This window comes from Dermacentor silvarum, chromosome 6 (assembly GCF_013339745.2).
Source record: "Dermacentor silvarum isolate Dsil-2018 chromosome 6, BIME_Dsil_1.4, whole genome shotgun sequence".
Taxonomy (NCBI): Eukaryota; Metazoa; Arthropoda; class Arachnida; order Ixodida; family Ixodidae; genus Dermacentor; species Dermacentor silvarum.
The window spans coordinates 147692064-147715714 of NC_051159.1; the positions used below are offsets into that span (position 1 = coordinate 147692064).

The following is a 23651-nucleotide window of genomic DNA, read 5'->3' on the forward strand; positions in this document are numbered from 1 at the left end:
ACAAAGACATAGGAAAGAGAACACAACCCGAGCGCTGTGCTGTGTCCTCTTCCCTACGTCTTTGTCTGTTTATGCGCTGAATTTTCCGGCATGAAATATGCGAACTTGTTCAGTTCACTCTTATTATGTGGGAGAGAGGATATAGTTGGTCCACTGGACGTCCGCGATTCCTCAAGGAGGGGCAGTACACAAATGCCCCCCAAGCGTTCAGAATATTCCGCGTGTAACAGGGAGTATGTAGATCACATGGCAAGCGTTTTCCAGTTACGCTCTACACTGACAGGTCGTCCGGAAGCACACGGGGAGATCACAGGACGAATACATAACTTTACAGGAATGATCACGTTCTAAATCTGCGTAGTGAGCGAGCACGTGGGGGCACTCTAGCATGCACTTGTTTTCGAGACCATGGGGTACCTTCAACATTCCCTAAGTGCACTATAAGCATGTAATCCGAGGATAAACTCCATACCACAACAACTAATATATTTGACGCTTCACAGTTTACAAGTGGGTGTGTCGTTCAGGCTTCTTTCGCCTCTGGGCACCTCTTCCTCTGGGACAAAGGGCACCAACGTCTGCCGTAATTAAGCAGCACTGTCTCCTACTATATGAAGAGGAACGCCTCTTATCGCTCTTTATCGCACACCTATGTCTCCATTCTGCACCATCCACTTCTCAGTTTAGCTGTACAGGTAACTTTTTTCCTGGTATGAACGGCGCAGGCTGATGCCCTCTCTAGCGAACAGTAATAAATGGAATAGATAAGACCACGACGGAAATGACTCAGTGGGTGTGTCTCTCGTTTTAAGGCCGCGAGGCGGCGCGTTTGCGTTCTACCGGGTGTTCTTTCCATTTTTTTTAAGCCTATACATTTTTTTTCATTGTGGCAGATAATATAATTCTAATCGTTGAATTGGATAACTCGAAGAGGGGGAAGAAAGTTTCGCTTTAAATCCATGAAGTAGTCATGCAGTGCAAAACCTGTCTAAAATGTGAAGTACGTGAAGCACAATGCGATATAGAAAAGCGTCCTGTGAGAGGGACACGATAGTTCCATTATTTAGAAACAAGAAGACGGGAAACTGTGTAATGCCCCGCAGAAGATGGACTTAATTTATGGGATATTGTGTCTCGGTACATTGTGCACGGTGCACCACCTACTTAACTGGCAACTGCCGCTCCACGATGTTCAAGGAAGGAGAGTACCTCTTGCGCAGTGCTCGACTGCACAGCAGAGAGCGATCGAAAACGAAAAGAAAGAAGAAAAGGAGACAGACGGGGGGGAACGATGAGAAACCAGCTCTATCAAAGTAAGCGTGAAGGAAGGAATGAGCCTCAGAAATGGCTTGAATTTCGGTCTTACGAACACTACGGTCATGAAGTCATGCAGCCAGCCTCTGAGAGCTAACCTTCTCTGGCAGCACCGCTCCTTTCCGTCGCAGCTAAGCATCGCGTTGACTCTTGGGAAATTGGCCCTTCTTGGTTGCCAGATCTTCGAAGGAGTTGTTTCATTCGCGGTAGCTTTCAATGACGTGCTCGTGTCGATCGGCTCTCGCCGCCCGCTCTCCGCTCTACACTCTCGCCCATACTCTCCCCGCGCAAGATATTACCTTTGCCTATCACGAGGTGAGGGCCTTCTTACGTCAAACTTTTTCAAAACACTAGGTTTCAATATTGTCAGGTAACGCTCACTCCTAGTCTTCTCCCTTCCGCAATGAAAGTAACTTGAGCGCAGAGAAAAGGGAGAGAGCATAAAGAAAGAGAAAATGACCGCAACACAATCGCGCTTGAGTTGCTGACTGCCCGTCCGTGTACACGTTGCGCAACTGAACGTGCGTGTTTCTTGACGAGCGGCCATTAGGTCTATGTTGTTCTCTTGAGTCGAAGCAACCACAGCGATTTTTGTTTGTTGTGTTATTAAACAACACTTTTTTCTCCCATGGAGAATGCATCGCCGTGGATGTTCACATGGCATGTGTTTGGGCGATGGGTTCAAGATTGTTACTTTGTTCATTGCACCTCCGCCGAACTGTCCCCGAGGGATCATGTCTTCCGTGACTCAGGACGCAATCTGATGTCACAAGACACTGACTTGTGCAAACATTCCGTCGAATTCATCTCGTGCACGATCGATGAGCGACGCCTCCAATGCTACAGGCGGCGTTCCTCATCACCCGAGCGTTGCGAGACTCCTGGTAGCGGCCTTCACCCCTCGGGTGCAGCTGCTTTGTGCCAACATCACGCCCCACGTATTGTTAGAACACCGGCCAACGAGCGCGAGCGCTCCGCAAAACATTGCTCTCGCTGTCAGTAGTCCGCCCTTTGGGCGAAACGTCCAGTTTTCTCATATATATATATATATATATATATATATATATATATATATATATATATATATGAAGGATGTAGTTCTTCGGATCCGGTGTTTAATAAATCTAAATAAGTGCAGGCGCATGTAGAAAAGCAAAAACAAACATTTAATTTCGACGTTGCGGCCGGGGTACAACCTTCATCAACGGTGCGATCACGAGCACCCAGAGCTCAATTTATACATTTTCTCTGTAAGAGTGACACATATTTGAAAAAAAAATGAAAAAAGAGAGGGAGAGAGAGAAAAAAAAATAAAACGTAGAGCTTGCATTCCCTCAAGCCTTCAGTTATGAACGCCCTACGTATTTTTTCTCTATCTATCTATCTATCTATCTATCTATCTATCTATCTATCTATCTATCTATCTATATATATATCTTTTTTGTGAGACTAGGAATGCTTGAGACTAGGAATGCGGTTTAAATCGTAGATCCGGGACCTCAAAGAGGTGTGACGTAACGCTAACGAATTTCTCTCATTTACCACTAAATCGCCATTGATCATTTTGTTTCTCTAGGTGACCAGCACGTTCAGAAACATGTTCGTCGTATTAGGCCGACAAATGGCCATATAGTCATTGTGGTACAATATTTTTTACGCTTTAACGATATCCAAAATTTGAACGCACTTGAACTCAATTGAGCTGTGCGTAGTGCGGACAAGATGAGTCGCCACAATTACATACCAGTTTTGTATACCAGGGATATGTGCGTGCATGTGTTATAATCAGACAGCTTCCTGAGACGTTTGCATATTTTATTTTTACAATGACAGAATAGTGCACGCAAAATCCGACATTTCAAAGGACATTGCGATGATTCAAAGCGCCCGCTGCCAGACCATTTGCATCAGCGCTCTTTTCATATGTACCGGTTCACATTCCCCTGAGGTGAAGGCGAGACAAAAGAAACTCCAGGCTGTGTCATTACACACGCTTCCTGATTCCAAGCGTGACATCCTTAGCAGTCATAAGGTTGTACCCATTTTGGAATTCCAAGGGAACCTGAAAACAAGAACGGCGTTTGATAATTGGAGAAAAAAAAAGTACATTGCCTCGAATTACTAAACCGTAACCGCTGTATAATGTGACTATATCTGAGCCATCATCAATTTATATGCCTGTGAAGCGCCAGTAATAATAAACGAGAAGGCAGTACTGATGATCATAAAAATTAATTCTCGGAGCGCAATTCGTACCCAAATGTAATGGATCACGTAATCGTAAAGTAAACGTAACGCAAGGATAATGACCAAGTACAATATTTTAGGAGCGATTAAAAATTCCAAATACGGCTTGCAAAAGAGAATACAGCCGGACAAACGTTAATTCGTAACTCTTTGTTTGTTCCTATACACAGTGACACGAATGTGCTCGGCAGACAGCAACGAAAACGAAAAACGTGGGTACTTTATCAAATAACAGACTACAAAGATTTTCAAAAGTTACAAGTGCATGGGCGCACTTTAAATTACGCCTCTTAAAGTGAATTTTACTCGTAACGCCATCTAAAAAGTTGAGAATACGGCAAATCAGTTTTGCGCTGGAAGAAAAGGAAGAAATTGACATGAACCCATACTGTAGCACAAAGCTCCAAAGGAAATCCATACGGATTTCTCAGAAAGCTTCTCAGTTGAATAAAATTCGTCCGGGGCAGGGGATGCGTGGATGTTAATTTGTCCCTTTCATAAAGAGTTGAGAAGTTCGGCCATCCCTATATATCCGAACTGTCATTAGCACTGCATTTTAAATATTTTTAGCCTTAAAATAGCAGTACAGGATGAAGAACGAAACAAAAAAAAAGAAACCCACGTCGCTCAAGACTGCTCAGGCCTGTGACTCTCCACGTCATCGCATACCGCTGAACGGAAGAACATGCATTGCACAAATAAAGAAGACAAGGCAACAGTTTCACTCCAGCATTTTAGCCACAATTAAGATGCATTGTAAGTAAAGCATGCTAAAATATTTGACATATGTGGCCGCTACTGCGGCGGTTGGGGCCGGACGGACAGGATCACCGATTGATCTCGCGAGCCGAACGACATCAGCGTCACCGATTCACGCAGCGCATAGAAGCCGCGAAGGTACAATTCTCGACACGCGATTCAGTATACGGCTGGTCAACGTCACACTCGGCCCCCCAGAATAATTCGGCGATTCCGCCCATCCATATGAATCCTACCAAACATAAGTTGCATGCGGGTAACGTATACGCAGGAGGATCATCTAATTCTTGCGTGAGGCACATCAACAGAAAACAGCCTACGAAGATCGGACGTGTGTCACCCTGTTTCACTGCATATATTGACTATGTCCCAGCTAAATTTAGCCAAGCTGTTCAACGAAAACAAAAAAAGTTTGAGAAATATTTGGTGCGAGATACGATTTTAAGACATACGGTATTTGATCGCCAGACCTCCGACGGCCGAAAACCGCAGGTCTTATAATTGTATCTTCCACCTTGTTTTTTAAATATATATTTTTTTAGTAACGTTAGCTGTGACACACGCTATACTGTGTCAAGAGCCACAATTTCCAATAATCGACTATAATGCGCTTTCACAAAGCTATTATTTCGGTAGATAGTCATTAATTGTTAAAAAGAAAAGCTGTCGCTCACTTTGGTCTTTTCAGTCCGCACCACTTGCACATTGCGAATGGCGTGAAACACTGACAGTTTCACCGCCTGCAGGGCGAAGCTTATGCCAATGCAATTGCGCGGTCCCGCACCGAAGGGCAGGTAAGTGTACGGCTGGATTGAACCCACGTTCTCGTCGTTGAACCTGTAACAACAATCATCATACCTATATGGTACTGGAAGTCGATGCGATGATTGAACGAGCGTGAATATGGCGGTTGGAAATATCAGCTGCTAAAAACCACGTGCAGAGAGGGAGTAGTTGCTCTTTAAATATTCCGAGCAACTTGGGGGTTTTCTTCTGAGCTACTTCATGAACGGTTACCGCAGGGTGCAGCCTTAGAGCTACACTAATGATGCTGAAACATAAAGTACGTTGGTGCAAGAAAAAGAAATTCGAACGTTTACAATAATTACTGCTTAATTCATTGTTGCCGGCATAAACGAAATCACATAAAAGCACGCCAACAACGGGTTTAAGGCATCTTTAAACACGCATTAAAAGTTTGAAAACGACTCTGGAGATGCAAGGGTGTCTCGTAACCTTTCGGGATCAAAGGTGAATGGTTCGGGAAAGTACTGCGGGTCGTGGTGCATGGCGTAGATGGGAACCGCGATGATATCACTTTTTGTCACCTTCACTCCCGTGTGTCCGAGAGTGTAGTCTTTACAAGGCGATCGCTCAAGTCTGAAAAGAAGCAACAACAATCATATAGGAATCTGCCGACGGTAATAGTCATATGCGGACAACGTGTTAAAGTATGCGGTTTCGTTATAGGCAACTGGGCATTTCTTAATTCAACTGCTTGATAAAGACTGCTCTGGAAATTGGGACGTTGCAATGTCGCAGAAGTTTACTGGTTTTTTTTTCTGTTTTTTTTTTTGTGTGTGTGTGTGCGTGTGTGTGTGTGTGTGTGTGTGTGTGTGTGTGTGTGTGTGTGTGTGTGTGTGTGTGTGTGTGTGTGTGTGTGTGTGTGTGTGTGTGTGTGTGTGTGTGTGTGTGTGTGTGTGTGTGTGTGTGTGTGTGTGGTTTTTTTTTTTTTAACCTAGAGACGCAACTTGAAATACGCCCAATGCTCACACTTCCAGTAGGAACATAATTATCAGGATGAATTTGGTCGAGCAGATATCAATGATAAAAAACAAGTATCGACTATACCGTGATCCATTTGGATACAAGCGCATAGTCTCCGAAACAACGCAGCGAAGGTAATTCAGCTTCGTGATGGTATCCAGGTCAGGACAATCGCCCTGGGAAGAGGAAACAGTAGGTACACCACTGAGGAAATACACCCAACACACCTTGTTTGTATGCATTCCTAGAACGTGTGAGTGGGGCATGTGTCTCTCGGGACAGTGACTGTTATGATCCACATGCTGTCACAGGTACAGCTTTCCAATGATAATGATCGACTTCAATTTAGCAATTGAAAACTCTCATCTCCACTGGCCTGCGACGTGCCCTCACAGTAAATACTTTTCTCTTTACAGCAGCATATGCAAACAATTTAACTTGCAATTTGTGCGCAACTTGCGCGCATGCGTGCGTGCGTGCCTGTCCAATTAAAACTTATCACTAAGTGATTCCCTTACACCCTTCAGCCTAGAATTATTTTTCATTCAACGAATATGGCGTATCTTCAAATTATCACGTACATCGAAAGACTTTAATGTTCCAAAAACGGACGCTCGTATTGTTGCCAGTTGAGCTCCCTGCCTTTCCTCTTCTTCCTTTCTCTCTCTCTAACCCTTTCACTGTCACTGACATACCGATACGTTTTCGCGTTGCTATCGCGCCGTGTCACTGACGTCAGATAGGAACATGAGAACCATACCAAGAGAGCATTTTCCATTATCCGTCTCTCTTTTTTTTTTTCTTTTGCCTTCTCCCTAACGAAAAATAAGCCGTTGTCTGCATTTTATAATATCCAAGAAAAAAAAACGTCCGGAAATGCGTCACTTCCCCCCCTCCCCGAAAGAAAAACGGCACTGAAAGTGTTAATGAACGTTTCATATGCAGACGCTGTGAAACGTCGGCTTCATGCATTCGTTAAGGCTTTTTTCCCCGAGCCCTGTTCGATTCATACACATACCGTATACTGTCGGAAGCGCTTGGCTCCCATGGGATGTAGCAATGGGACTCGTTCTGCATTTAGTCCAATCGCTCAACAACACAAACAAAGAATATAAGAACAGATAGAAGGATAGCATCATAGACTGGTCGCTTTTTCCGTAAAACAATGTTCGAGCAGCCCAATCGACGATGTTCGAAAGAAGCTCCTCTTAATGTGAAAGCCGCAGGGAAACGGTTATGCATAATCAGGCCCGTTTGCCTTCTTGCATCATTGTGTAAAGTGTGACCGTCGAAAATCACGTCAAGTCCGCCCTACCTTAGTATGCTAAACAGAAACCGCTGAATGGCGCGTGATTGTTAACCGAGTAACCCTTTCAGTAAATTTTGGCTCACAACACTGGGATTCTGGCGTGCTTCTGGGCCGAGCTATGTAACTATACGCACAGGGTAGCAATAAATAAAATCAGTATCTGGTTATTTCACGTACGTGGGCCGCGCAACATTCATCGACTTCCTTCCTCAGTCTCTCCTGTACTTCAGGATGAATGGCCAACAGGTATAGGGTGCTGGCAATCGTGCTCGAAATCTTCTCTTGGCCGCCGATAAAAAATAGTATACATTGTGCCATTGCTTCATCTTCCGTAAGTTCTGCAAAACAAGTTGGTGTAAATGCCTGCATTCTGCTATATAGACAGGCAGGACTAATGTTTCGCGACGTAGAACACGGCCAACTTGGACATATTTGCCACGTGACCTTTTTCTAGCACTTTTGATTTGAAACATTTTTTACGAAGATCAACGAGGATGCAATATCTCGATCTTTGATTAAAATCGTAAAGATAAGTACTTAGCAGCCTGTATGCATATTAAAAAATTTGTCGCAGTTTCACCCGAAAGGCGAAGCACCAATTGCGATAGCAAATTAGTAGAGAGCTATACGGAGTAAGGATAGTAGTTTTATCAGCTGTATAAACTTGGACATGCAGCAGCACCAGCAACGCGCAGAACTGTTGTCGACGCCGTCGGCGTTTTGCCCGCGTTCGCACCGAACGCGCACGGCGTTTTTATATAAATACGCATTTGGTGCCGATGATAAGTGGTTCTTGAGGGAAAGGGAAAGGTTGGCGCTATCTTCTGCAGCCCTTGAGGGAGCACGGCTCAGCGCCAATTTGGTGCCGCAGCTAAACGTCACCTCCCCTCCCTCCCTCCCTCCCGTCCCCTCACAGCCTTTCCCGCGACGGAAAAAGTTGCGTTTGCTCTCTATGTATAGAAAGGAGGAAAGAGACGCTTAATTCTGCAGCGCGTTTGCTCTCCGACGTGCGTTCGCTCCCCGTGAAAGCGCGCGTCCCTCGCGCCCTTTCTCTCGCACAAACAGCGTCCGAAGCGCGGCGACGATTTCGTCGCCGTTGACGTCATACGGAACCTCACGGCGACGGCGACGGCGACGCCGACGGCATAAATCTGCTTTGGAGTGTCCATATAATTGCTATCGCAATAAAAAAATGCCAGGAACAGCGCGCTCATTGTGTCCCTGTGCATACCCCGAGAAATGCACGCATGCTGAACTAAGTAGCACCTCTAAATCGGCAATCGGCATCGAAATATTTATTCATCTATTTAGTCACGCACTCTCAAGGCCGTGAGGCATTGCAGAGAGGAGTGGGAGTATCAACAACAATAGAAAAGTATAAGATCAGGTACACTTCATTACGAGTTCTTCAATTGCAGACTTGAAGGACGCAGTCACGCAGGTGCCGCGATGGAGACGACTGAGGTAAGCAGGTGATACCATTCGACGCTGTTCTTTGGGACAAAGGATTCGTAATAAAGTTTTAAAAATTCGACTGTACATCACATCATATGAACTCTATTCAATGGAACGCCGCATTCCTCACGCTGGCTACGTATAAACGAGCCTTTTCCGGTCACCACAAATGCTTGCTCATGAGTTATAAAACGAATGAGTGTTAGTACAGCTAACCGTAGTTAACATTCAACAAATAATTATCTGTAGCTCAATAGTCAACCCATCAGAAAGTTTTCATACTAAATTGCACAAGGCTAACCCGATGCGGCGATGGCGTTGCGCTGCTGAGCTCGAGGTTGAGGTCGAACGTTCGATCCCTGTCGCGGCGGCCGCATTTCGATGAGAGAGAAATGCAAAAACGCTCGTCTATACTTCGATTTAGCTGCACGTTAAAGAATATCAGGCGGTCAAAATTAATCCGGAGTCCTTCAGTGCAGCATGCCTCATAATCACACCGTGGTTTTGGCACGCAAAACTCCAGAATTTAATTTTTCAGTTGTATACAGATTTGTCACTTGGCTTTAATGTAGTAAAGTGGTAGCTTACTACTGTGGGAAATGTAAGGTCAGCATAATAAGGTGCACCGAAGCAGCAGTCGAAATGATAAGAAAATTCCCGTACTTATCTTCGACGATGATGAAACGTCTGGCTTGATATCAGAACCGAGGTTGAACAGCCGATGATCCTTTTCAAATACTTTTTCGTGTTGCGTGTCAAGTTGTCCTTCCTCTTCGTCCATTAGCAATTGCATGAAGTTTACATTGTGCTAAAAAATCCACATACAAAACAAAATATAAGCAATCAAATAAAGCTGAAAGAGAATGCGAAAGCTTTCTCACAGTTAGGGGAGTCTTTGTTGCCCTTTATTATGCTCTGACCCAGATGTCTGAAGAAACCGATTACGTCTGGCCTTAACGGTCCAATCCGAAGCATTCTTGCGATGGCTGGACACACAACTGGAAAGTAAATAGAGAAAAATTCGAGTTAGTTCTTCATTTGAACAAACTAACCACAGCTAGATTCGGATACGTGCGTTCTGTGCCGCAATCACAACTATCGAACCTTGCAACGCTAGCCTTAACAGCTATGCTCTCTTTCCTATAACCGCTGGTTTATCCGCGACTTCTAGCTGAAATTACGCGCAGAACTGACATTTCACAGAGGATTTTGTTTAATAATATTGTGTGCCTTTTTAGATCATTGCGCAATGCTTCGGTGAGCGGTCTTTTTCTCGCGCATTCAGCGCATTCAAGATCTGTCCAGTAAGAATTATTTTGTTGCTCAGCGCTGTCCTGTCTTGTTCCGACCACCTTTCTGTCTTAAGATATTTTATTTGATTTAACGAATCTAAAGATATTCATTTCAGTACTCCGGTGACTTTCTCCATCTTCTGCGTGCGTCATGCTGTTGTAGAATGGTGTTATGGCGAGAACAAGAATTTGCTCCGTCGCGACGAGTCCACAAAAGGTTCTGGGATATCTTCTTTTTTGCTTTGGATGTTTTCTTTTCCTTCGTCTTATTTCACACCCTTTTGACACCTGTTTTCACCTTGTCAAAGCAGTGACTACAAAGACATTCCTTGTTCAACTATTGTTGATCACTCCAAATCCCCCAGAATACCCTACGCTCCAATATCAGGAACATGTATTCCATGCGTAAAGAAATAAGTTGTAGGAAATATCAATATTTCTGCGCCGAATGCCGCGATAACAAAATGGGGGAGGGGGGGCCGGGGCAAAAAACGAGAAGGGGTGGGGGTGAATATAAGCCACCGCCACTATCTACACATCACAGCGAGCAGCTATTATGAAGCATCTGCACTGGTTACGCATCTATAGGCAATTAAACAAGTGTTCTTGGTGAATTTCCGTGCAGCGCTAAAAATTACGACGAAGGACGAAGAAGATAATACACGCAGGACAGGCGCTGACGGTCAACTTAAATTTATTTTGAAAAGCATGAAGAAAGAAAGAAACCACGTATCTTAAAACACGTGACGAACCCCCAGAACGTTGCTGTCTTCGGGCACAATCTCAAACTTGAAGCTCATCATCGGCTCTTATCTTACGTTGCCACACGTGTTGATCAGATATTCAAGTTCTTTGTCCCATAGCGGAATTGACGGTTGATTGACACAGCTTCCTCTTTTCGTTCTTGTGTGAAAAGCTTCAATTATTTCACGCGCACACTGGGCTCGGTGCCTCGATAAGCGACATCTCGATAAGCGACATCGATATTTTAGCGACACCATGGTCTTAATCGAGGCACCAAGCCCAGTGCGCACGTGAAATAGTTGAAGCTTTTCACACAAGAAGGAAAGGGGAATGCTGTGTCAGTTAACCGTCAATTCGGCTGTGGGACAAAGAATTTAAATATCTGATCAGCACGTGTGGGAACGTGTAAGATAGGAGCCGATGATCAGCTTCAAATTTGAGATTGTGCCCGGAAGACAGCAACGTTCCGGGGGTTCGTCACGTGTTTTAAGATATGTGGATTTCTTTGTTCATGTTTTTCAAAATAAATTTCAGTTGAGCATCAGCGCCTGTCCTGCGTGTATTTTCTTCATCGTCCTTCGTCCTAATTGTGAGCGCTGCACAGAAATTCACCATGAACGCTTACCAACTCACTCAGTTTTCTACATGTCCTAAACAAGTGTCCCAATTCAACGAAACAATTACGTTACCGCGACAAGGCATTGCCCTAGAACAAGATCACTTCATCGCCACTCTCATTCCTATAGAGCAGACGTTGACGGAAGACACACTATGTAATCCTAATGTCACCTAAAAAAACGTGATGGATGCCCACGAACTTCACATGTCACTTGTCTCAATAAGTTAAATTTAATCGTCTAAATATAGATATATCTTCCCTGCATGGCTTAGCTACATATTTTCCCACAACCTATCACTACGTAGTTTATATACAACTTCACAAAGCATTCATATTTTCCCTTAGCCGCTACACTTCTGCGTGCTGAGCCTCTTGTTGCGACATCATCGCCGCCACTCGCCGACGCTTCCGCTTCTGTCTGTTGACTTGAGGCAGTGTTCTCGCTGTACGACCGCCTGGCCTTGGCGGCCATGCAAAGTCTCGCTTGCACGGCACGACGCTTCTACCATTCTGCTCTGTTCTTTACGGCACATCCACCAGTCCACACCTCCACTATATCCCGCACCCCCACCAAAAATGTAGCGACATTGAGAAACACGGATCAAAAATATAGCATACATATACCTAAATATATACGGAACCTCACGGCGACGCCGACGCCAAAGCAAAAATTCGCTTGGAGTGTCCATATAATTGTTATTGCAATAAAACAGTCATTTATTAATTGTCTAACCTGAGTCCACAACTCAAAGTCACTGTTCTAGCGCAGTAGAAGTCAGTCGAGTTCTCCGCTGAGGTCCCAAATGCCCTCCCACTATTCTACACTTCTCCTCCTATTCAGCCCAGACGCGGTGTCCTCCAGTTGGGGGAGTTCCACGCGTGATGCCTCGTGCGCATGCTATGCTGGCAGGTGCACCCGGCTGCTCGTGCCGCGATGAACGCTGCCTGTTGTTGCTGAAGCCATGGTAAGACGTGCACGGTGTCCAAAATTAAAGGTTCCTTATGATCCGAGACAGACAGACGGAGGGACGGTGAAGGCAAAACATTCTTCGCATTAAACGCTTACTATTTGAATAAAGACAGACATCCCTTCTGCAAACAGCCCTTCTGGCGCTTGTAACAAAGAAGGTGTGTTATTTCTTTCTTTGACAACTATATATAACAATGTCACATGAGAACAGCCCCGCTTTGCTCGAAGCAAGAAATAAGGTACAGGGCGGTTTTCTGTTTGCGTCGCTGAGGGTGTGACCGATGGTGGCATTAACAGCTATTCGCCGAGGAAAAACTCCAGGAACGGCTTACGGATCAGAAATAAGCGTGGCGTGAAGCGCTGAGAAAGGACCTGTCTTGATCGGATGACGAACTCGTTTGTCGGCTCCGAATGAGAGTCCAGCTTCGTGGTGAAGGCGCACCTCGCGATCAGGTCCAATGCGTAGTCCCAGAAGAGCCTTCATCAACAAAGCAGGTGCATTAACGGGGGGAAAAAAAGAGGAGTCAACACAGTCAGCATGGTATATTGGGCTTAGTGCAACGCTCTGATAACATTTATTCCGCTACTGAAAGGGCGCGTTGTCGCTCTAGCGACGATACGCTTAGGGTACACCCGGCGAACAAATGGGCTTGTCTCATTAACTGTCAGGAGTTTCAGCAAAGACATTAAGATATAGAGACCCACAAACGGAAACGAACTGGAACTAAAGAGGCGTCAACATGGTAGAGTATCTTAGTCATGCTGGACAGCGTTTCAGCAAGGTGATCGATATATATCATTGCCAAAGACAGCCTGCTCATTCAGCGTCATCTTTTACCGATTTCCGTTGCCACTGCCTACATCATGGGACGGAACTTCAGTAATCACGTAAAACTAGCACACCAAGTCTGCTTTTGAGTATAAAAACGTCATCTAGCCTACCTGAGTAACTTGACCTCGTTCATAACCTATTAATCGCCACGAAAGCTTGTTATCTCTCAAGAGCAACGCAGTACGAAAGAAGATGCATGGGGGGGGGGGGGGGGGGGGGTTCGCGACAGGATATTCGCTCCGACCTAAATCAGCGATTCTGCGATAATCGCTCAAAAACCTGTTGTGTAAAAATCGTTAATCTCTTTTCAATAATTATTAATACAAAAAACATGCTGTTTGGGGGTAATTCAAGGCGTGTTTCATTAAGTAGAAATCTTGACACCATCCTTTTCGTGACATTTGTCCTCAAAACAGCAAAACCTGCAGCTATATACCGGATGCGTGACATATTTGAGGACACAATGACGACTTCAAGAATAGCAACAATATTTCAGTCAAAAATCTAAATATGCCTTTCAAAATGTTTACGTTGTTTCTTTTACCGTTGTTTTCAAAGGCTGTGAAATAAAACCATTTTCGGCCACAATTATTGACTGAATCCGACTTCCATAACGGCTGCATGCTCGGATCCCATAGTGCGTGTTAAACTTTAGCAGTGCTTCCACGATAGCAGCTTTTAGCGAGTTTTTAACATTATATGGCTGCCTTGTCAGTTTCACTCTCATTGACGCTGTCTATACGTAGCAGAGTAGCAGGTTAATGTTGGAAACTATAGGGACGTCACATTGCGGGTGATGTAACCGCAGATGTTGGTTGATCCTTTCCACCTATCAATTATACACGGGCAATTGCAGGCGACAAAACAAAACAAGACAAAAGAATGCCTATCGAAAAAGACAACAATACACACCAACAGAACAAGAACTCTTATCAACGGCAAAAACGTCCTGCCACCTTTATCTTTCAGTGCGCTCCAGATACTGAATGCTCGGAGATTACATGTTACCCTTAGATACTGAATAATGTTTTGCTGGTGCGTTGGCAGTAAAAATGAAACCTTACTGTTTAACATCAACATCCTCTTCTTTAGACGCTGCTCTCTTCAGGTGTTCTGTTGTCACCAAAACGCAATCCTCAATCAAGGAGTTCATCTGGATTTGTTGAAAAAATAAAATGAGGTCAAGTATTGCCGAACCAAAGGTCCGAACATAAATCATCGTCGTCATGCGTTCTCGTTAGCGGGATAAGAATGGATGCGATGAATATACCGTTGCGTTTAACTGCCGAGAAAATCAGGCTGTTTCGAGACATAACAAGACACATTTTGCCGGCTACCTTGATGCGCCGAAAGTATAGCAGTGCTGCACTTCGTCTTCTTTCAAGGGATGCTGAACATAAGTTAAAGCTAGATTGGTAACATGCGCTTCTGAATTTGGAAATAGATCAGTCTTACTGTGAACAGAGAGGGAGAGATACTGTCTTTATAATGAAAGCAGGAGATCTTGGCCTGGCTAACGGCCTGGCATGTTACTCCGAATGTTGGGTGAAAGTTGTTATATAGAGAGACACAAACACACAAGCATCACATACGTCCAGACACGCATGCATAATCAACCTGCTCATAAAGTTTCATGGAAGCGGGGCACTGAAGACCGGACTCAGAAACGGAGGACTGCTGCCGAGACTTCTTAGATGATTAATACGTACTGCAGTAATAAAGCAAGTTGGGCGAGTTGATTGTCGTTCATAACGACAGCAGAGAGCGCAAAAAAGGAACGAGGACAAGACGGTAGACAGGACGAGCGCTCCTGTCTTCTACTTTGTCATCGTTCTCTTTTTGTGCTCTCTACATTCATTACGCACTTTGATGAGACTCCCACACCGCCTCCACGTGACATGACACATTTGTGCAACGTATGGTTAATTATAATTAAATGCTTATTAATGAAACAAGCATAACGTCGCATTGGAAAACAAACGAGAAATCAACATCACTTTTGCGCACCCATCACAACAAAGAAAAATAAAATTTTGAGAAAACATGCAAGGACCTGTTTTGAAACAGTCACAAGTTTAACGTGAATAACTGTTTATTTTCTTAGTTTCTTTCGAACGAACAATGGATATGCAACATGAATACGCACTCAGATAACACGAGTGAAATGCCTCCGCGATATCACTGCTCTTGAAAGCATCGCAGAACCTAATTCCTTACTTCCGATAGAGGCTACGTTCACAATGCGCGTGTACGAAGTATGATGAAGGCTGCTCTCGCATAAAACTTCGACTCGCTGGTGTTCACATTATTTCGCCCGCTTTGTGGAGATATTCTGTCATAAATGTTCGACATTTATCATTGTATAGTCGAAATACAGCCTTAGCTGTCACTCCCGTTCCATTGAAGCTTTACATTTAAAAGCACTATTACCGATTGTTGACAAGACGTGTGTCTACTCAGCGCTGACAATGTTTTGCGCGTATGACTTAGCAAACAGCACTGCTTAGTACTCAATGGAAATTAAGCTAAATGTGCTGAGAGAACAATAATTTTTGATGAACAAACGCTTGTGCGACTCCTCAGCAGACCTTCTTTCTGTACACCAACTCACTGCGCAACGTTATGCTTAACGCAACACACCAGCGTCCTGCAGAGATATAGTTTCGTATTCTCTTTCTCTCAAAGAACGTGAATAATAGAGAACAGAGCTTCGAATGAGCTAACGTTGAGCAGAACCCTCTAAATACAAACGTGGCATGTAAGTATTAGAGGCGCATCTAGCGTAATAAGGCACACAGTCTTCTGCGTAATACCGACGACCTTCAGCGTCCTTTCGCAGCATGTTGCGTCTAGTGACCACTTATGGAATCTTACTTTACGACTGGGCCTCTTTTCACTGTCCTAAGACGTGTCTGCAACAACAAAAATTTCTAATGTACCACATCAACAGAACGACCTCTCAGACCCGTAGTAATCAGCGCCATCGGGTTGGACTAATTCCCGGGTAGGAATGCTTCGCTTCTTTGCAACAGTGCCAAAATATTGCACACCTGTCGATATAAGTAAAATCTAAAACAGAAGCTCTAACTCGCCTATACGCGTTTCTTAATTACCGCTCAGAAATGTCAACGTGCGTAGAATTCCCTTGTCAAGATAGAAGTATACAGAAATATATCCCTATCGAGAGCATGCTACACCCACTCCAATGCAGAAAAACGACTAGGGACACTAAAAAGTAATAAACTAAGCTAGACTGGTTGATTACAACGCCTTAATTACAAACAGGCCAAACTTAGCATGAGCTGAAATTTGAGAAATTTCTATAGAAAAGATGCTGAGACGAAAAACTGGCAGTGACGTCACGTTGAGCCTCCCGCGTAAACTACCTATGACGTCGTTGGCTTTTTGCGCCTTGTTTATCGTGAATTACGCTGCATTCAATCTCCACTTTCTTTGTAAATCCCTCTTCAGCGTTGTATTCAGACGTTCAGAAAACCCCAGCATGGTTACATTTTAAGATTTTTTCTTCGCGGGAAATGCCCAAATACGCAGAAACGCCCGTAGATTACGGTAAGTGATGTCATCGGTGCCACCTTTTTTTTTTTTCTGGAGGTGGGGGGAGTGAAACACAAGGAAGGGCAGTTCGGTTTTTCTTTTAGTCACCTAGAAACCAACCAGCAATGGCCATAACACATCATATGCCAATATTGTGAATTATAAATTGGCAATATACAGTGAAATACATTACTTTTCGTAGCACTGCAGCAGAGAACGCCGGGACCGCACCCAAGCGAACCTTTCGCCACACTTCCACTGAAGCCATGCTCATCATGTTATCCAAAAGTGGCTCATTCATCTGGAACGTCTGGAAATAAATTAAATCAAAGGACGCTCAGTGAAAGTCCAAAGAAGCAAACATTCGTTACGTGATCACCTGGTCACCAACTGCGAATGTGAAGATAGGCAGTCGCTTTTTCCAACGCTCGGGTCTCTGATCACGCAGAATGCGCATGGCTCCAAGAACAAGGCGCATCAGTAACATAGCCAGAGCGTCAGATAGACGCTGGAACTTTGTCAAGTTTAAATGCAAGTCTATCGCGAGCGTTGGTGGTTTCGTGAGTAGCACTGAGTGCAGATGTTCTTAGCACAAATTAAGCGTGCATGATGTTGTGGCAATGTCAAAATTTTACATCTGGTCTGAAACCACGGATGCTGCTTCCAACTCAAGGCATGCGCGCCACAGAGAAATAGATGTTGCGTAAAAACATTCACACAAACCTTCTTGATTTGTACGTACCCTTCGGTCAGGCACAGATGCGAAGTCGTCCACTAAGACGTGCTTCACCATCTTGGGCTCTGCTACAAAGAGCACGGCCTTGCCCATCTCGAAGGCACTGATAATAGTAAGGGGATTGCGGAGAAAAAAAAAGATACGCAGAAACCGTCGCGGCTGGTTATCTAAGAAAGCGAATCACTTACGGACTTCGCTGAACGATCCGTGCAGCTCTGTGAATAACATAAATGCATCGGACGAACTAGCAAGACAATTAAGATAGCATCCTTAAGGCTTTAATTGTGTTTTGATAATTAAAGCGTGATGTAGTTCAAGCGTGGAAGAGAAAAAAATAAAAATGCCTTTTCTTCCTTTCTTTCTTTCTTTCTTTCTTCCTTTCCCTTTCTTTCTTTCTTTCTTTTTCTTCCAGCAGCATTGGCTTTTTTAGCCTGTTTTGAGGTAAAAGTAGAGGGGCGAAATCTATTCGTTTGAAAAAAACGTTGCGGAATGTCTCCCTCAGCTAGCGTTCATGGCTACCGGCCAAATAATTGACAGATTTAAGGTCAAATTAGTGTTGTTCATTTTACGTCAGGCAACTTTGTATTTTGCTACACTGCAACTCCGATTATCGGAGTTTGACAATAAGTCGCGCCATTTAAAATATAAATTGGTTAACTGAATCCCTTTATTGAAACACCCAGAATTTTTATTACCAGGGGTTCCATATGACCTCAGTATGGAAGGGGGGGGGGGGGGGGGGGGGGCAAAGGAACACGGGCAAAAGCAAAAGAATTCACTTCACGTCTGGCGGTCGATGGTAGTCGAACGCGCAGATTATCACTAAGAGATTAGCGTCTCTCTGGCATGCACATCGTTCCTACAGCTGTAACCATCTTTAAGAGAGGTGATTCGGGGATGTAGATGCTCGGTCCTTTTGCTCTGCAGACGATTGCAGACCCAGGGGAGATGCTGGAACGGTTCGGCTGACCCGCAGTGTTGTTGGCCTGCAGCGTTATTGAAGAAGTTTCTTCTTCTTCTGCCGCTTGTATATCGGGCGGGCGTCTTCAACACGATCGATAGGTTCGCCATAGAACTTTTTTCATGTGCCATATATTTTTTTTTCAAACGACCTACATTCCTATGAAATAAAGAAACGACTCACCCGAAAAGCTTCCCGTACTTTTTATACCTCGCTAGATCAATCTCGTGTAGTGGCTGCAAAATAATGCAATTGTAAATTAAGCTTTAATTAACGGTACATTTCAACGTGGCATTTTTCTGTAAGAGCGCAAATGCATAAACTGCTCGTGAGAAGGAACAGAAAACTTGCGAAAAGACTTTCTACGTGTTGTTGGACAATTGTAATCAAAATCAGTATCAAGCAACTGAGGAGGGTTTCAAACTACTGTGAAAATGTTCTTTCTTCTGCGAAATAGGACAACTGTTTCCGCAGTGAGCTATAATTTTATTGCTCTCGGCTCACAACGGTCAACGCAGAGCTACTGCCAATGACATTGTCGCGTTTGCACCTATCGTTTTATTCTCTATAGATAAGATAAAACAACATAAACACTGATTATATTCTCTCATGTAATTAATGTCTGCCTTTGTTTGGACGGCTTTACGCGTAATTGCTGCAAGTTTGATTAACAAGTGCTGCGCGGCACCTTTTGAAGGAGCTGTACTTCTGTAGCACAGCACGAACCTGATTACTTTTTGTGTTCAATCGCTTCAACATAAATGAATGCCCTAGATGTTTTTATGTTTTTGCAGCGAGCGCGTACATTTCTAATAGGTGACACATATCATACTCTTAAGTTGTTACTTACGTTGGAGAAAAGCTTTAATGTGGCACCGAATATGAGTGCGAATGGTTCTGAGGGAACATTCTGGTTTTTCCAGTAGTTGCGATTCCGTGAGGCGTATCTGCAACAATTCAATGAAAAATAGAGAGCACGAATGCCAAATTACCAAGTGCCCTCGCACATATTAGGCTTTCCCGTATCAGCAACGAAGTGTACGGAATAGAAAGCGAAAACAAGAAATATGGGGCTTTACGTGCCGTAATCACGATATCATTATGAGGCACACCGTAGTGAGGGGGGCGGGGGGGGGGGGGGTGGACTCCAGCCAGATGAATTTTTATTACCAGGGGTTCTTTTACTGGCACACAATGCACGGTACAAGGGCATATTTTTAAATTTCGCCCCCATCGAAATGCGGCCGCCGCGACCGGAATTTGATCCCGTGTCCTCGGGCTTACCAGCGCAACGAAATAGCCACTACGCCATCACGGCGGGTAAACACAATATCGGTTTTACTTATAAGCACCAAGGCAGATAATTGCCAAAAAAACGCCGTCGACCAAACTTGTACAATCGGGTATGCCTGACTAATAGCATCTTTGGGCATACCAGCGCTGGCCCTGTCGCTTTGCTGACGTGGCTGCCTGGTCTGTTCACGAAGACACCCAGACGCGTCCTTTGGCGAGTGCGGACGCTACCAGAGAACTTCGTCTGCTTGCATGCAAAAAAATTCCCAGGTGTCCTTAGCTATCGCCTAATAGACGCGAAGGCGAAGGTCTTGTAAAGCCTACTGTAATTCAGTTTACGAACGATTACTCCAATCGCATGAGAATGGCCGATATCACGACATGCGACTCCTGTAGGTGCAAGGAAGCCATCGAGCAACTGCTGTTCATGTGTCCTCGCTACGACGTCGAACGCCTTTATCTCTCCGGACAACTTTTTAACCGAATGGACTCGAGACCGTTCTCTGAGTCGAAGATATTCGGACCGCGGCCACATCCGTCACTGGCACAAAAAGCCATTCGTGCGCACTGTTCCGTATCGGATATGTTTCAAACCTCTTTCGTAGGCTGATTCCGGAAATTGTGCAGAGCCGCGCCAGTAAAATTGCATCACTTTCAGGTTTTAGCTCTGATATTGATTCGCACTTTAGTGCAGTACTTGAAGTGTACCGGTTTGAGAGAGCTTATAGTGATCCTGTGCATCCTCCCACGTACACTCAGTGCTCACTATCTTCCTCTTTCTATTCCCACTTTCTCTTACCAAAGTAGCAAACCGGACGCTCGTCTGGTTTACCTCCCTACCTTTCCTCTCCTTGCTTTCTCTCTTGGCCGTAGGTTAAACAACATATGTTATCCAATGAGTATGCCTAAGCATGCAGTCGTGACACATTGTGCACCAAATTAGAAAAATGACGCAGATTTCGGCGATCCCTTCGGCTCTGAACCAGAGTTGCGGAGTGGCAACTCCGGAGTTGGAATGATTCCTGAATCATTCCACATTTTTTAACACCATGACTGGAATGGTATCCCGAGATTCCGGAATGGAGTTGGAATGGAATATGCACAAAGTCCAGGAGCGCCAAGCGTTGATTTTGTGCGAGACTACAAAACCGTTAAATTTGGCCATTATACTAAGCGAGACGTGTCCTACGTAATACATTTCTCATTTTTTACTCAATATGGCTCTTTCGGTACCTCTGCCGCGGAAATTATAAACACGGCATTCTACACATTCTGCACTTCTGAGGACCAGGAAACTTATCTTCGTTACACTGGTGAAGTGCATTTAAAGACAGAACCGTTTAGTTAGACATAACTCCCTTACTTTTTGTTAATGAGCTAACTCCTTGTTCTTGGTGTACTCGTTAACAGTTAGTTAAGGAGCCAAGTTGACAAGAATTATTTGATTTAGCAAGAGCATGCTTCACCTACGACAAAGGGATGCAGGCCAAAAACGATCATGCGCCAACTGTTGCAGCCTGTGCGGTGATTTGGAAAGACCGCAATGTTTTTTTCGCGCACTGTCGAGTATCCCGAACGCGCGCTAACAGGCGGTCAGGGAGGTGTGCTCGAAAATGGTGGCCGTTAATATGCCAGTAAATATGAGACAAGAAATGTCAGCCGACTTACGCGATTCCTTCAACTATGAACCCATTTAATGCAATAGCAGCATTCTCTTTGAAGACCACCATTTTAATTTTCCTTTCCGGCTTTTGCCTCAAATAATTGCGCTCCGCCCACTACCGGGGACATGGTTTAAGATTATTTTAAGCTTATTTTCTACTTTGATTTACTCGAATGAATAATAATTAGATTACAGCGCACAGAGATTACAGAGATTGAGAGGCCACAAAGCGTTTGTTTTTGTGCGAAAAAGTAGTACATAGCGTTATTTGTTACGTTGTAAAGACATCAAAAACGTTTTTTTTCTTTTTTTTTTTGACGCTAGACACGCAAGCGCAAGTAAGGAACGATTATAGAGAAAACGGTTTATTTACTAAAATTGCAAGCATGGAATGGACCGGCTCAGCCCCTCCAGGAATGGGAATGGTCCAACTCTCACCATTACGCGAGGAGTTGAAAGGAGTGAAATTACAGGGATCTCAACTCTCGGAAATTGAGTGGGAATGAAATGGGGGGTTCCACTTCGCAAATCTGCCCTCAATTCATTTACTACGACGGCAGCATTCTCCCGCAGTGAGGACCATCATGTATTGTTTTGCTTGTTATGTTTGCTCAAATAATTGCGCCCGTTCATGACCGGTGAATATGTTATTAAAGAAAGTTCTGCGCAAATAAGTAGTAGCTTTACTTTGTGCCGTATGCACTCCCTTCCTGCATAGTAGTATAACACGTTTTGCGCAATTCTAAATCCATACACAAGCTTTAGCACTCTCAGTATCCCCATGTACAGGTATAAGCGGACTAAATTCATTTAGTTAGAATGTATAGCTCTATTGAGTCTTATGATCCCAGCTGGTTGGGAAAAGTCCTGTGCTAATTTTTCTTTCGTTCGAGATGGTTCAACATTTTATTTCAAAATATTTTTCAGAGAATCTTAATAATTTGTTTCTTTTCGTTTATTTTGTGTGTCATCACGGTGACGATGCCTTGTGGTCATTGTAATAGGTTTCGAGAAGTTGTGTAGATATTATCCACTCTTGGGTAGTACAATGTCCAAGCACCTACATGTGGATGCATCCACTGCGGATGCACTTTCGCATTGTAATAGGTTCCGAGAAGTTATGTAGATATTATCCACTCTTGGGTAGTACAATGTCCAAGCACCTACATGTGGATGCACCCACTGCGGATGCACTTTCGTTCATCAAAGAGACGCGGCGAAAATAAAACGTTCGGAAATTTCCTTGTCTCTGTGATCGCCGTGAGCACACAATAAACTACAATTTACCGACGTTCCGTATTCAACATGCATTAAAACGTACACATGTAGGTACAAGAGAACACCGGTACTCACAGGTACAAGAGAACACTGGTCGTCACTGCCAGCATAACCCATTCCGGCGACAAAGCTGTCAGAAGGGCCATGTCTGACCAAGAAATGGTTGGCACTCCGTGGCAGCACCTGTCGAGACAGTGGGCGCGGCTTCACCTCGCGGAGACCTCGGCAACGGGAGTTTCGACCGCTCCAAATATTGCTGCTTCAGCGCTCAACCACTAACGTCACAAATTCACGGGCCGATTTGGCCGGCGCTTTTTGGCAAAACGTAATCGCGAGAAGTTACCAGTTGCGACCTAGCTTGCACGTGCGCCTATGTTTACCAACACTCCTCGGTGAGATAGGTGGTGCAGGGCGAGCGAGCGAGCGAGCGAGCGGAGACGGTTCTCTCCGAGCGCGAGGAAAAGGGTGAAGAAAAAAAAAAAAAAAAAAAAAGCGTCGGAAACTCTCGTCCTCGGTTCACGGGCACTCCGGCGCGCATGCTCTGCTGCGCCATACGAAGCAAACGGAGCAGACGTGTGTCATCCGGCACATTATGCATATCTGGCGACTTCGTATCACTGATCTCTAGTACAGATCGATCAGTGTTTCATATTCTTCCTTGAATTAATGAAAAACCTCTTATTCAAAATGGTATCGCTCTCCCGCCTGGCAAAGTGTCGGTGGACCGAGGAAGGCATCACAAGGCGATGATCGGTGAAAGCCGATCATCGCATCGTTATCATCGGTGCCTACAGATATTCTGAATATCTGTAGCCGACACGATAACAAATGTGTGAAAACTGCACGTTTTCAGTGGT

At 44.5% G+C, this 23651-nt stretch overlaps 2 protein-coding genes across 2 annotated transcripts; both read right to left on the reverse strand.

Annotated features, from left to right (window-relative positions):
• Positions 1-3112: 3112 nt before the first annotated feature.
• On the reverse strand, positions 3113-9648 carry LOC119456182 (cytochrome P450 3A19-like). The gene is made up of 6 exons (XM_037717806.2): positions 9515-9648; positions 7574-7734; positions 6172-6263; positions 5557-5700; positions 4995-5157; positions 3113-3376 (listed from the first exon to the last, which is right to left on the reverse strand). The coding sequence occupies exons 1-6, from the start codon at positions 9642-9644 to the stop codon at positions 3299-3301; spliced, it is 768 nt and encodes a 255-aa protein (XP_037573734.1). The 5' UTR covers positions 9645-9648; the 3' UTR covers positions 3113-3298.
• Positions 9649-9694: 46 nt separating this feature from the next.
• On the reverse strand, positions 9695-23009 carry LOC119456183 (cytochrome P450 3A41-like). The gene is made up of 8 exons (XM_049669596.1): positions 22870-23009; positions 19411-19507; positions 18744-18796; positions 17606-17702; positions 17057-17173; positions 14373-14461; positions 12809-12954; positions 9695-9849 (listed from the first exon to the last, which is right to left on the reverse strand). Exons 1-8 carry the CDS (start codon positions 22938-22940, stop codon positions 9695-9697), a joined length of 825 nt encoding a protein of 274 aa, XP_049525553.1. The 5' UTR covers positions 22941-23009.
• Positions 23010-23651: the final 642 nt, after the last annotated feature.